The 14,343-nt window shown below is 39.0% G+C and overlaps 2 protein-coding genes across 2 annotated transcripts; one reads left to right on the top strand and one right to left on the bottom strand.

Moving 5' to 3' along the window:
• The first annotated feature begins 2,133 nt into the window (after positions 1-2,133).
• Positions 2,134-6,107, top strand: LOC104087849 (peroxisomal 2,4-dienoyl-CoA reductase [(3E)-enoyl-CoA-producing]-like). Its single transcript, XM_033653892.2, has 5 exons — positions 2,134-2,414; positions 3,101-3,260; positions 3,928-4,097; positions 4,194-4,416; positions 5,615-6,107. The coding sequence occupies exons 1-5, from the start codon at positions 2,229-2,231 to the stop codon at positions 5,767-5,769; spliced, it is 894 nt and encodes a 297-aa protein (XP_033509783.1). The 5' UTR covers positions 2,134-2,228; the 3' UTR covers positions 5,770-6,107.
• A 743-nt stretch (positions 6,108-6,850) lies between these two features.
• Positions 6,851-11,472, bottom strand: LOC104087850 (uncharacterized). The gene is made up of 8 exons (XM_009592412.4): positions 10,930-11,472; positions 9,457-9,516; positions 9,042-9,290; positions 8,666-8,742; positions 8,013-8,089; positions 7,664-7,796; positions 7,387-7,583; positions 6,851-7,287 (listed from the first exon to the last, which is right to left on the bottom strand). Exons 1-7 carry the CDS (start codon positions 11,354-11,356, stop codon positions 7,428-7,430), a joined length of 1,179 nt encoding a protein of 392 aa, XP_009590707.1. The 5' UTR covers positions 11,357-11,472; the 3' UTR covers positions 6,851-7,287; positions 7,387-7,427.
• Positions 11,473-14,343: the final 2,871 nt, after the last annotated feature.

Below are 14,343 nucleotides of genomic sequence, written 5' to 3' on the forward strand. Positions count from 1 at the left end.
CCTTCAAAACTGGGCCAAACAGGAATTGCAGCGGCGTCAAGTCCAAGACGTCGATGAAGCTATCGCGGTGGCCGAGTCCTTAAATGATTTTAGGACTGAAGCCACAAAGGCAAGGGACACCAACTTCCAACCTAGTGGAGACCATGGGCATCGAGACAAGGGCAAGTAAGTTGTTGCCTCGGACCGCGATTCCAGACAAGAAGGCAACAAGGCATCTCACTGGCGTGACCAGTATAATCAACGGAAGAAGGAAGTTGGTCCCCGCAATGGTTGTTACATCTGCAATAACACTAGTCATGGTTACAAGGATTGTCCTTCTTTGAAGAAACTCAGTGCCTTAATTGCGGCCGAGCAGAGGCTAACAGAGGAGAGAGATTCTAAGTTGATAAACAAGCCGAAGTAGAAGTTCAACAACCGTCAGGCATAGCTCATCTTGGCAACATGATACTGGGCGCGGTACTAGCCAAAAAGCCTGCTTTGAAGCAAGCTACCCAAGGAAAGCATGACATTGACAAACTGGTTCACTCATTAGGCAACGATGTGATTGGAAGGGAGCCTAAATCGAGAAAGCTAGGATCCCTGTTCGTGGATGCAAGATTGAACGGACAATCTGTTCGTATCATGGTAGATAGCGGCCCGACACACAACTTTGTGTCGGAAGCAAAGGCTAAGTCACTTGCCCTTGTGTTTGGTCCTAGCAGTTCCGTGCTGAAGACCATAAATGCCAAACCCACCAACGTGAAAGGAGTTGCCCGTAATGTGTAACTCAACTTAGGAGCTTGGCAGGGAAACGTGAGTTTCTTTGTCGCTTCCCTGGATGTGTTTGATCTGGTACTAGGGCTGGACTATTGGGATGAAGTGAAGGCCTTCATCTGCCCATATCTCAACCAGATCTACATTTATGACCTGAGGGGTCCATGTGTGGTACCGATAGTTCGAGTGCCACAAGTTGTTAGTCAATTGTCCGCGATTCAAATCGTGAAAGGCTTCAAGGAAGAGGGAGCAATGATTTTGGCAGTCAGGACAGAGACTAAGGAGGTCAAGGTGGACGAAACCTTGACTCCTTGTGAACAACAAGTCCTTAAGGAGAAGAACTTCATACCGTGGGCGAAGCCACCTGCCATGGGTCCGTACATGGCGCCTTCAGAGTTGGAGGATTCAAGGAAGCAACCTGAAGAGTTGCTTGGGTCGGGGCATGTCAGTCCGTCAGAGGCACGTTGTGGAGAGAAGGGTGATATGGAGCGGAGACAATCAAGCCGACCAAATATTTTCGTAACTCCTTCGGTCGTCTACAAGGAAGTCGAGGCCATTATCAACCATCGAGTGATACAAGGAGTAGGTTGGGGCAATTCAAGCGCCAATTTCTTGTCCGTTGGAAGGGGCAACCGCTAGAGGAGGCATCGTGGGAAACATATGAGGCGCTATGGCCGTTCAAAGATCAAGTTCACGATTACTTGAACCGTTGTGGCGCCGCGGTCGTCGCCATTTCAAGTGGGGGGGTGTACCGCCCCACATATTTTCCGACCAAATTTGCCGCCTAAAGGGCTGCAAACCGAGTCAAACTTGGCTGCCAAAGACCAGAAGGTCTTTGCACATGGAGGCAACAATCCCACAGGCAGTCCGGACCTTCATGGAGGCCACAATGTGCGAGCAAAGTCGCATGCAGCACAACTGTATAGGACCACAGCCTGCCAGGACAATCATGGAAACAACTGACTGCCAGCAAAGGCATGTGCTGCACAGCTGGGTAGGACCACAGCCTGTCTAGGCAATCATGGAGGCAACTATCTGCCAGCAAGAACTGGGGCACAACAGCTGGACAAGACCATTGGCACATGGGCTGCCAACACATTCATGGAGATCACATGATGCCAACATAAAGTAGTGCACCACAGCTGGACGGGTCCACAGCCAGACTAGCTGTCGGTGGACATTCATTGTATTATGTATATATATACATGTATATGCCTTGTTAGAGGACACATCTCATACACTTCTATTTTCTTCTTTTGTATATGAATTAAACTTGAAAATTAGCCTTGGCCTCTCATTTTTGTTTGTCTTTCATTTTATTATTTTTTAACTTTTGAATTTATTTGATTGACTTGGTTCAAGCACGATATTGTGCTTATTATTGGTTAGGACCGAAGGAAAGTGCTTATTGGTCAGGCTATTTTGCTGCTCTGACTAATCCCTCCTAAAAACAGTCCCGTGGCATTGTACTTGTAATGGAGTCTCCTTTCAAGTCAGACATACTAAAAGGGAAAGTAGCACTTTTGACCGGAGGCGGTTCTGGTATCGGCCTTGAGATCTCTACTCAATTCGGCAAACATGGTGCCTCCGTTGCCATCATGGGCCGCCGCAAGACCATCCTCTACTCCGCCGTCTCCTACCTTCAATCCCTTGGTATTCCTGTAATATTCTTTTTCCCTTTTCTCCTTTCCTTTTACCTAATCATTTTTGTTCATTTCTTTGTAATCAGCGCTTTTACCAAGCAGTAGCTGTACGCTGTCCTTTTACCTGATTTCGCTTGTGATCATTTAGGGTTATATATTTACAAAGTACAGTTATTTGGTTCTTTGCCTTCGTACAGATGGGTCAGCTTATTTATCAGACGATTGAATCAAAGTAATGTTGCTTTACCTTAAAAGTGCCACTTCATCAGTCGTTTAGATTGGATCTTTATCGTTTTTTATTTAGAAACTTTTTAATGTGTTTTTTTTTGTGGGTAAATAACAGAATTTTATTACCAAATGGCGTTCAGTATAGGTAACAATAAAATTGCATATGGACAACCCCAATATGCAGTAAAAAAAGAAATAGCAACAACTCATCAAAACTACCAAACAACTTATCTAACAATCTGCACCATCAAAGATAGAAGTTAACATAATCACTTTGTCTTTAATAACATGTTCTTATAGGAATGTGATGCCATAGAACTAAGGGTACTTTTGGTTTGTTATAATATTAAACTTACGAGTCTAAAGTCCATTATTACTTAAACTCCATGCACAGTCAAATACAGAGGGACAGTGAGTACTACTTCAGTTGTGATAGTGTCGTCTTACCTTCCTTTGTTTCCATTGCACATCACTAGGCAATTGGCTTTGAGGGGGACGTGCGAAAGCAAGAAGATGCAAAAAGAGTTGTAGAGTTAACTGTCAATCATTTTGGGAAGCTTGACATTCTTGTCAATGCTGCAGCTGGCAATTTCCTTGTATCTCCTGAGGATTTATCTCCAAATGGCTTCAGGACAGGTTTGTTTCATAAAGATTTTGAACAGATTATTAAGCTTCTTATGTATCAATGCACAAGTGAACCTTCTAAGACCTTAACATCCTGCTGATATGTGCAATAAAACAAACCCCATTCAAGTAGGAAGGAAAAGAAAGACGGACAAGATTAGATGACGAGTATTCAATAGATTCATAGCAACATTCGTGAGACCTTAAAATTCATTCGTAGTTTCTAGTCCTTGGTATATTAGGAGCTTTTCTGTTCCAGTAGCTGACTTGGCTTAAAAATCGTTAGAATCACCTCTATTAATTCTGGCCAGCTTCTTCAACATGGCTACTATTCTTGAAGTCGATTCAATGTTCAAAAAGGTGAGAGGTTAAACACAGAAACTAATAACTATGTCTGGACATGAGTGTGAAAAATTCCTCTCCAAACCTTCTGTATTGTCAGCTTCTCTTAATCTATTTTCCCAAAACAAGCGTGGAAGAGAGGAAAGTTTTCCTCTGTTTCTCCATTTATCTCGTGGGCTTATCAAGAAGCGTGAGGTATAAAATGGAGGTTGAGTGAGGGGAGTGCTTGTGTAAGAAAAAGGATAGGATTTACCTGCCTCTCTGATTTGAAGTGAGGAGAATGCTTTAACAATATTACGTATTGATTCTTTTGGTATGCTCATGATGGCTTTTGCAGTACTAGATATTGATTCTGTTGGTACATTCACCATGTGCCATGAAGCACTTAACTATATCAAGAAAGGAGGACCTGGGAGGAATTCGACTTCAGGTGGAATAATACTGAACATTAGTGCTACTTTGCATTACACTGCATCTTGGTATCAAATCCATGTAGCTGCTGCCAAGGTTTGAAGTTTTAGCCTTGCTTCAAGTATAGTTTGTGTTCATTTTTTATTTTTTATTTTTATTTTTAGTTCTCGTTTGCATCATCTCTCTCTGCAGGCTGCTGTTGATGCAGTCACTAGAAATTTGGCTCTAGAGTGGGGCACAGACTATGATATTAGAGTCAACGGTATTGCACCAGGCCCCATAGGTGATACTGCTGGCTTGCGTAAACTTGTACCGGATGAGATAAACATTAAGACCAGAGAATACATGCCTCTGTACAAACTTGGGGAGAAATATGATATTGCCATGGCTGCTCTGTACCTTGCATCAGATGCTGGTTGGTACCTGATGCTTTTTATACTCGTACTAATGTATGATGTGTTAAATGGGTCATATTGATATTGATGATACTAAATGAATTTCTAGATATGAAATATTGATCGGCATAGATATATTTTATCATTACTGACTTGGTTCATATTAGGTGACATACAGTTTCTACCTCTACCCTCACTCTTGCCTCACCACCATGTCCAAGTTCACTATTGCTGTGACCAGTTGGTGTCAATTCTTCCTATCCTCTCGTGGTGTGTCTCTTCCTGTCACTCATGTTCAGTAGCTTTTGTAATGAGGAATTCACTTTGCCACTCTTTTGCTCTGCACGGGATGGTTGGACTTACTTGATTGACTCCCGCTACCACTTCTACGTTTTCCTTTGCTTCGGGTAATATATGCTACCAATAAGGAGAATGTAAATGCATTCGGTCCGGATAAATCCACAGCTTTTCACTTCATCTTGGACATCTATGTGGAAATCCATATTTGAACTAAATGCTTTTAACTCCAACCTCGAAATTTGTGTGTGAAAATCCATATTCAAGCCTGCTTTAGCTCCGACCTTGAATATGTAAGCGAAAATTCATATCTGGACCCACAGCTATTAGAACTGACCTTGAATTTGTATGAGAAACTTCAAGAGAACCAAACCCACTGGTTCAGGAGAGCAATGGGCGCCGTGATGTCGGTCAAAACTTCGAACCTACTGATAATACATCCTGAATCTGCTGCTGCCTCCAACGAAAAAGAGGAAGAGAAACCAACCATTGTTTATCCTTTACTTAAAACATGTTTGTCCTCTTTGATGACTGTTGCGGTTGTATAGAACCTTGCAACTGTGTTCGCAGTTATTTGATGATCTTCTGCGTTTACTGTGAGATAAGAGCGTGCTATAGTTGGAACTTGGAAGTGCCTATCTTGTTCATAAACCTGCTTTTATTGCTATTTCTCCTTAATTGTATTGGTTTTAAAATGTTTATAAACATGGCAATTGAAGAAAGCACGTTGCATACTGGAAACCATATTTTTTTTCCTGAAAAGGATGCAAATTTACGTGCATGCAGTTACTGCATCAATATGGAACATCCACTTTACTTGCATTTTTAGGCTAAATCAAGACTTCAATTAGAAACCCTCGATTTGCTTCTTGCTTGTAGTAATATCTTTTTTACTTTCTTACATATGCTTCCTGCATGTAGGCAAATATATCAATGGAACCACCATTATTGTCGATGGAGGACTCTGGCTGAGCAGACCTCGACATCTACCTAAAGATGCAGTTAAAGAGTTCTCTCGAACAGTCGAGAAAAGATCAAGAAATGCACCAGTAGGAGTTCCTTCCAGCAAGCTTTAAGTGTATCAACTATATTTATAAGACATTGTGGTTCAACAGCATATCGGGAGGAATTAAAGTTTAGCTGCAGCAAAGAACTTGTTGAAAACCTTGACTACATTATTTCTGGCTAGCGTCCATTGACATAAATTTAAGTATATAAACACACAATTGGAAGTGAGTTTATTAGCATGTTAAGCAACTTCCTCAGCAGCTAAAGTTAGTACTGTCTTTCTCGTGAAGAAAACAGTTAGTACTATCTTTTTGTTTTGTTTATCGTGCACTAGTAAATAAAGACAGGTAGCCAACCAGTGCGTGTACATTTTTTAAGAACAAAAGATTTCCAGCAGGTGTTTCAATTCATGTCCCAAAGCATGCGCTATTCGATTTTCTCTTGCCCAAGGACTTCTTTTGTCCTTGCACCTGATCCAGAGATGCGGCCACATTTCAGGCACCTTCCCCTAAACAAAGCTGTTGGCAGCTAAGACGCTCACAATCCCCTCATCAGGCTAAGACGCTCTTAATGAGAGAAGGTCGCAAGATAAGGTTGAATTCAACAGTAATTTGTATGAATTATATTTCCAACTAAAGGAAATGAATAGTGTAATTGTAACAACACATTCAATAGGAAGACGCCAGATTTGGATTGACTACGGTATTATTACGTTCCAAAAACCATCATAGCTCATTCCCTACCCCAAAGGGAAGGATTAAGCAAGAGCTGAGATATGGTTGCCAAAAACTACAATAGAAGTCCTAACAGATTCCCAATCTACTATTCCGCAGAAGCATTGCTAAAACTAAGTGGGCTTGGGAACATAGTAACTCTTAGAAGCTGAAATTGTTGAAGGGAAAAAAGCAAGAGCCAAAAATTTGAACGGCAGACAGAAGAGAAGATGAACAGCGGACACAGCGCAAGCCCAGCAGCATTCGTGCTACTAGTGGACACAGCGCTAGCCCAGCAGCATCCACTAGCAGCATTCGTGTTGGCTGTTGAATTGAAACCTGTGCACGGACGTTCTAACAGTACATTGGCATGAAAAGATAATTATTTTCCCTCCCCTAACTCAGCCTAAACATCCATTTGCTTTCTCAGCAAATATAAGTCCAAAGAGGTCATTGCTTGACTTCTTCTGCTTAAAGTATTGAATGAGCTCAGTAGTTTACACTTTTACACTGTACAAAAAGAAATTACAATGAGACTTTTCTTTCTGTCTTTCCCCTGTTGTTCCACAGCATTCTCGCCCCTTATAAAAGTTAAGCCAAATATTTCCATGGAACAGCTATATCAGAGGATACTAGATGCAGGATTCTCTCAGTTCCTAAACTTTAAGATTCTACTCAGCTCACAGCGAAAAGCTGCTCACCCAAATTTTCATTTTCATAGGAAAATAGCATGTTCCTTTTGAGCAACTATCAATGTCAAAGCTCAGACATCTCCACGGGCCCAAAGAATGTTCGATCCTTTTCTACTAGCTCCAGTTGAGGCTTTTCATAGCAGTAAATATGCTTGGACAAGTTAAAACACCTCAACAAACCCTGCAATTAATTGTCAAAAAGAAATTATTAGGGTACATTCATATATTAACAAGTAGTATTCTGACTTTGAAAGGAAAGATGAAGGAGGATGAGAATCACCTCTTCTACAAATATCTATCTATCATTCTTCTCTTCCAGCTTCATTTTTTCATAGACATGGCTTCCTCAATTTTTTTAATGACCACACTCAGACTGCATCCACTTTCAATAGCTTTTACCGCAGCTCGATGTGCATGTGTGTGCCATTTCAGCAGATTATAAGATTGCAGAACCGACCACCTTGCTTGATTTGACATCTGTTTGAAAACTTTGAATGTTGCATTATAAAAGCAGAGTACTAGATAAGACAAGCAAGTAACTTCAATCAGAGAAAGACCTGTGCCACAGAGAGTGGGGGTTCTAGAAGAATACAGATGCTTCGGAAGAGATTTTCATCATTTTCTCCACCTTCAGCCTCTCCATAAATAAGAGCTTCAGCGGCAATCCCAGCAAATAGAACCATGCAGTACCTGACAGTTTTATCTTTAATTATTTTGGTACAAGGAACCGCAGTAAGCAAAATGGCTGAAAGGGTTTCTTGATCTCATTTTTGTAAAGATTTGACAAGATTTTGTGCAAAACAACAATTAAATGGCTCGCAGAAAATCCATAGAGCTGGTTCCAGGATAGAAATGTATTTTGTCCAGGGAACTATTGTAAGCAAAATGACTGGCTTGGACGTCTACCTGTCAAATGCGGTACTACTTAACCGGCCTTCAGCAAGCTCATTTTGCAGTTTCTCATCCCAAAACTGAGTTCCTGCCTGCATGAAGGAAAAAAGAAAAAGAAAAAATAGAAACGAGCAAATTTTAACTGTTCAAATAATTCTAAAATGGGTCCACAACCTTCTGTATCGAAGATGAAACTTTGATTTCTAAGAAAATAAGAAGCTACAGATCTCACTATTTAAATTGTGAATTCTTCTCATGGAACAAGCGCACCCGCTACTGAGAAAAAGGAAAAATTGAGGCATGCCTACATAATTATGTTTCATTGTGCCATGTAGAAAAGCAATATTATAGAAGCCATTCAACCACCGTTCTGCAATAGACAAATACGGACTAGATAGCCGCAAGAGTCTACACTACACATAGCTAAAACTTGTTCTACAACTGGTCCACTTGAAGGGTATAAATTTGGGAACTTATTGAAGACAATAAAAATAGGTTGTATCCTGTCACGGCTTAAATTGTGGTACGGTGTGCGACATCTAATGGAATACTGTTTGTGCATGTTTAGTTAGAAATAATTGTCTAGAATTCCCATCTGTATTCTGACAATTGGTCCAGCATTACACTGTGAATCAGATAGACAATAAGAAGGATCTACAGTGAAATACCTGTCCTTGAATGCCCATCTGCATTGCAACAATGGGGTCTAAAATTACACCACGAATTGGACAACCCATCAGGTATGCTGCATTCATATTAGTGAACAAATGAATTACTATAAGAGGAAGGTTTACATTTCTTCTAATGTTACAGCCAATAAAGACTGAAAGTAATAGAAAGGGCTAGAACGATATTCTATGCATTTGGTGTTTGGGAAAACAAGGCTAATAATATCTATGGGCACGTCATCGTACGAAACTTAAGATCCCCAGAAGCACACATTATCCTAACTTAATCTCATGAAAGATGGATGAATCTAATTTCTGAAGTTATTTCATTCTATTGCAGTAAATTCTGTCAAGTGTTTATTGAAACAAGGTTTACCAACAAGGAGATGGCCTGCTTCGTGGACACAAATTCGACGCTTATAGGGAGGCCAGAAGCTGGAGATTTGTGCTAAGCAGGAACCACCAAGAACTATAGCATCTAGCATGGCAAGCCCCAAGACTGCCGCAATGTTCGGCCTAATATCTATTCCTTGATTCAGCAGAAGCGAAACTCCAGCAAGAGATGCAGCCAAAAGAAAGCTAGACGTTCCAGAAAGACCCCACTTCTTTGGCGAAAGTTTGGTCACTGAACTACATAAGAGTTGAAAAGCATGTTACTAAATCAGTATTTTCTCAATCTTGAAAAAAAGTGAGAAAAAGTAAAAACCAGAGTTTTTTTGTAAATACTCCATGTAACATGCAAAGGCAGACAGTTTAAGTGCTTCAGAGAGGTGGTAAGGATTAGCACTCACCATCTAAACCAGTTGAAGACTTTAAGACGGTTGGTGTGACATCCCTTGGTCCTTCCAAAACTGCATATATAGGCAATGTTGTCTGAATTTGTGACAAAAAAATATTGCAATATGGTGATATTAAAGGTGACAACTCTTTTGGAATGTGAAAAATATAGGCAATGTTTTCTGAATTTGTGACAAATAATCTATGATAACAGAATTATTTGACAACAAAATCAAGAACGTAGTTCTTTAATTTATACTGAAGTACGGTTTTAGCTTTATAGTTTAGTGAAGGAGTTGAGTGTGTGTGACTCTAGACTATGGAAGTGTGTAACAATAAAATAAAGAAAGAGATTAAGAGAAGGAAGTTCACTCTAGGAACCAGCAAATGAGTGTTTCAAAAATTGATGACATGGGAGCAGTAACTTTCAAGCAATTGACTCGAAATTGCCGAGGTAGAAATAGAACAGAGTGAAGCAGTTCACCAGTAAGACATTGATGAATTTCGAGACAATGTTGGGATCTTTTTCTAAGTATCTGTGGTATCTCTTGGGCAATAAAATAGTACAAGGGGCTTACTCGAGTGCTGGCAAGGGCATAGGATTCAGAAAAGCTTGCAGCAGATTTGGAATACTATTCCTATATGCATACTTTGGATCTTATGGCTGGAGAGGAATAGAGCTTGTTTTGAAGAACAAAGAGACCATATTTCTAGAATCAAGAACAAGTGTTTGCAGAATCTCTTTTTATGGTGTAAGGGTAGTCTTATTGGTAGCACAAATGAGTATATGGATTTCTTGGACTTGCTAGGGGGCAGACAGTAGATTTAATCTTTATGTTCTGATCTGCATTCCCTTTGTTATTGTACTACTTGTCTTATTGGTAACACAAATAAAACTTTTACCATTTCAAAAAAAAAAGAGGCACTGATGAAATATGCTCACTATTATTAGAAATGCGCAGCTGTGATTTATTGTTGTTGTGCAGCTATGATTTATAAATATATAAGGAAAAGAGGTTCCACAAAAAGAATTTTTATTTTACATGTCTAGGAAATACTATATCAAATAAACCGTGACAAAGAAGGTGGGGTTTATATCCAATTCAGATCCATAACTGCTGCGAGACTCTAATTCAGATTAGTAACTGCGAGAATAAGCCTCTTAACAAACCAAAAATGAGCAATGTTGCTTGACCGCTACATATACCAGCAATTCTTTTATATACTTGGAAATGTTGCAGTTAGGTGTTGCAACCAGCAGAAATTTGACAAACTTCCTGGTACAATCATCCTTAATCCATCAATCAGCATTAGTAACTCCAGGAACGTACAAAAATTGAAAATCGAATAACTAATGAAAGGACTGTCAGAGCATAAATTTACTAATATCGTGGCATTTCCTTAAAAAGCTGATTAAACTGGTATGCAGCAGCAAAATGATTCACAGCTCAATTTAAATTGTGCAGAAATAGTGGAGTAGAAGTTACCAATATTGCGGTAATTTCCGAAATTAGGCAAGAGACCCTTGTCCTTGAGAAAAGCATAAGCACTTCCAACCAGCCTCATATCATCAGCATTCAAACATGTATCCAAAACCTGCCAGTCTCTTTCCAGCCGAAACCAATCCAATTCCCCACCACCGGCACGTGTTGACGAGTCTTTGGGTTCTTCAATTGGAATGTCTCTCAAGAATCGGAGAGCTCGAGACAGGTCTTTGTCCTTTACTGCTTCCTCGTACTCTTGCCACTCCCTAACAGCTCTAATTATTGGGCGACGTTGGCTTTTTCTATCATAGAATTGAGAAGAATACACCCGGCAAGGAGTTGGAATAGTAAACGCATTTGGGTAAGAGGTTAAATTATGCAGCGGAGTTAGGGCAGACCAATTTGGTGATGAAAAACGAAGTAGCATCATCGGATTGTTGTTTTGTGGATGAACGTACCGCGGAAGGACTAGCGTCAACCTCGACACAATTGCTGGTTCTTGATTCTTGAAACCCAAGCAATTTCAAGACCCGGTTCAACCCAAGCATATCATATATTTTCAGTTTAATCGTGTTATTCATATTTGTTATAAAATAAATATTATAATTATAAACTAAAGCACCAAAAGAGAAGTTGATAAGAATAGATAAGAGATGTAGAGAGGAGGAGGAAACTTTTTCTTATTTCAAGTATCTTATTATGTATATTCCATAGGAGAATAACATCCTATTTATAGGTTACAAATCTCTTCTCAAGTTACATGTATTAATGAACTCATTCGTTTAGTATTGAATTTGCCAAAGACAGTTACGAAGAGAACATCTACATATATTGAAAGTGACATCCACATACATTAGATTTATAATACTCCCCCTTGGATGTGCCTCGTTAAAACCTTACTAGGAAAACTCAATGGGAAAAATAAGCCTAGTGAAGGAAAAAGAGTACACATATCTTGTAATACGCATTGAGTGTTGCCTCATTAAAAACCTTACCAGGAAAACCCAATTGGGACAAAATATTGGTTAGGGAAAAAGAGTACAGGGCGTATTATACTCCCTCCTAATGAAAGCTTTATTTGATATCTCGGAGACGACGCATTCCAATCTTATGTCTCAGCTTCTCAAATGTTGATGTTGGCAATGCCTTAGTGAATAAATCTGTTAGATTGTCACTTGAACGGATTTGTTGAACATCTATCTCACCATTTTGCTGAAGATCGTGTGTGAAAAAAAACTTTGGTGAAATGTGCTTTGTTCTATCTCCTTTGATATATCCTTCTTTAAGTTGAGATATGCAAGCAACATTGTCTTCATACAATATCATTGGAATCTTCGTTTTTAAAGGAAAGACCACATAATTTTTGAATATGTTGAGTCACTGATCTCAACCATACACATTCTCGACTAGCTTTATGAATAGCTATTATCTCTGCATGATTGGAAGATATAGTAGCTAAAGTTTATTTTGTTGAACGCCATGAAATAGTTGTACCCCCACAAGTAAATAAATAGCTTGTTTGAGATCGGGTTTTATGTGAGTCAGACAAATAACCTGCATCTGCATAACCAATCAACTGTGAATCGGATTCACAAGAATAAAATAATCTCATATCAATAGTCCCTCGGAGGTATCTAAAAATATGCTTAACACCATTCCAGTGTCTTTTTATTGGAAAGGAACTAAATCTTGCTAATAATCTTACTGCAAAAGTTATATCTGATCGAGTATTATTTGCAAGATATATTGGTGCCCCAATTGCACTAAGATATGGAGTTTCATCACCAAGAAACTCTCCATCATTTTCATGAGGTCGAAATGGATTTTTATTTATATCAAGTGATCTCACAACCATCGGGGTACTCAATGGATGTGCTTTATCCATATAAAAATGCTTTGGAATCTTTTCGGTATAAGTTGATTGATGGACAAAAATTTCATCTTTTATATGCTCAATTTGAGACCAAGACAAAATTTTATCTTTCCAAGATCTTTCATTTCAAACTCTTTCTTCAAACAGTCTACTGCTTTTGAAAGTTCCCCAGGAGTTCCAATGATATTTAGATCATCAACATACACAACGATTATAACAAATTCAGATCCAGACCTTCTTATAAATACACAAGGATAAATTTGATCATTATTATACCCTTCTTTCAGCAAATACTCACTCAGGCGATTATACCACATTCGCCCTGATTGTTTCAATCTATATAAGAATTTTTGAAGCTTTATTGAACAAGTTTCCCGAAAACTTTTATTAGTTTCAGGAACTTTGAGTCCTTCAGGGATTTTCATATAAATTTCGTTGTCTAATGTGCCATACAAATAGGCTGTGGCAACATCCATTAGACGCATATCAAGTTTTTCATAGACTGCCAAATTTATAAGAGACATGAAAGTGATTGCATCCATCACAGGAGAATATGTCTCCATATAATCAATGCCAGGTCTTTGCAAAAATCCTTGTGCCACAAGTCGTGCTTTATATCTAACGACTTCATTTTTATCATTTCGTTTTCACACAAAAACCCATTTGTATCACACTGGCTTTATTCCTTCAGGTGTTCGGACTATACGTCCGAATACTTCATGTTTTTCAAGTGACGCTAATTCTGCCTGGATAGCGTCTTTCTATTTTTGCCAATCATTTCTCTGTCTACATTCATCGACAGATCTTGGTTCAAGAACCTCATCTTGTTGCATTATTTCAACAGTAACATTATAAGCAAAAATATTGTCGACAATAATATTATTTCGGTTTTACCTTTTTGCCTTAGAGACATAACTTATTGAGATCTGTTCATTCTTATTATTTTCAGGTACCTGGACCTTCTATGAGGTCTTATCATTTGTTATGTCACAGGGCTCTTTTTGAGCAATTACCTCCATATTATGATCTCCTAGATCATTTTCTCCTTTTCGCTTTCGAGAATTTTTATCTTTGGAACCAATTGGTCTACCACGTTTCAATCGTGGCTTAGACTCATTTGCATTTATAGATTGTCCAACCGGGACACAATTCGAATAGGAGCATTAACAGCTGGAATATGTGACTTAGGCACCCTTGGTAGGTTAGTGAATGCATCAGGTAGTTGATTTGTAATATTTTGCAAATAAATTATCTTTTGAACCTCGTGTTCACATTGATTTGTTCGAGGATCTAAATGAGATAGTGATAATGCATTCCAATCTATCTCCTTTTGCAGCTGCTTATTTTCTCCCCCTAATATTGGGTATACTGATTCATTAAAATGACAATCAACAAATCTTGCCGTAAATAAATCTCCAGTTATAGGTTCCAAATATTTTATAATAGAAGGAGATTCATACCCAACATATATCCCCAATCTTCTTTGGGGTCCCATCTTTGTGCATTGTGGTGGAGAAATTGGAATATATACTGCACATCCAAAT

The sequence above is a fragment of the Nicotiana tomentosiformis genome, chromosome 11, assembly GCF_000390325.3.
Source record: "Nicotiana tomentosiformis chromosome 11, ASM39032v3, whole genome shotgun sequence".
In the NCBI taxonomy this organism is placed as follows: Eukaryota; Viridiplantae; Streptophyta; class Magnoliopsida; order Solanales; family Solanaceae; genus Nicotiana; species Nicotiana tomentosiformis.

Coding starts and splice junctions, on each gene's coding strand:
- LOC104087850 (XM_009592412.4), bottom strand. CDS start 11,356: ATGATGCTACTTCGTTTTTCATCACCAAATTGGTCTGCCCTAACTCCG. Junction 9,291..9,456: donor GTCTTCAACTGGTTTAGATG/GTGAGTGCTAAT, acceptor TATGTAGTTCAG/TGACCAAACTTTCGCCAAAG. Junction 8,090..8,665: donor AGATGGGCATTCAAGGACAG/GTATTTCACTGT, acceptor TCCTTCATGCAG/GCAGGAACTCAGTTTTGGGA.
- LOC104087849 (XM_033653892.2), top strand. CDS start 2,229: ATGGAGTCTCCTTTCAAGTCAGACATACTAAAAGGGAAAGTAGCACTT. Junction 3,261..3,927: donor TCCAAATGGCTTCAGGACAG/GTTTGTTTCATA, acceptor TGGCTTTTGCAG/TACTAGATATTGATTCTGTT. Junction 4,417..5,614: donor GTACCTTGCATCAGATGCTG/GTTGGTACCTGA, acceptor TCCTGCATGTAG/GCAAATATATCAATGGAACC.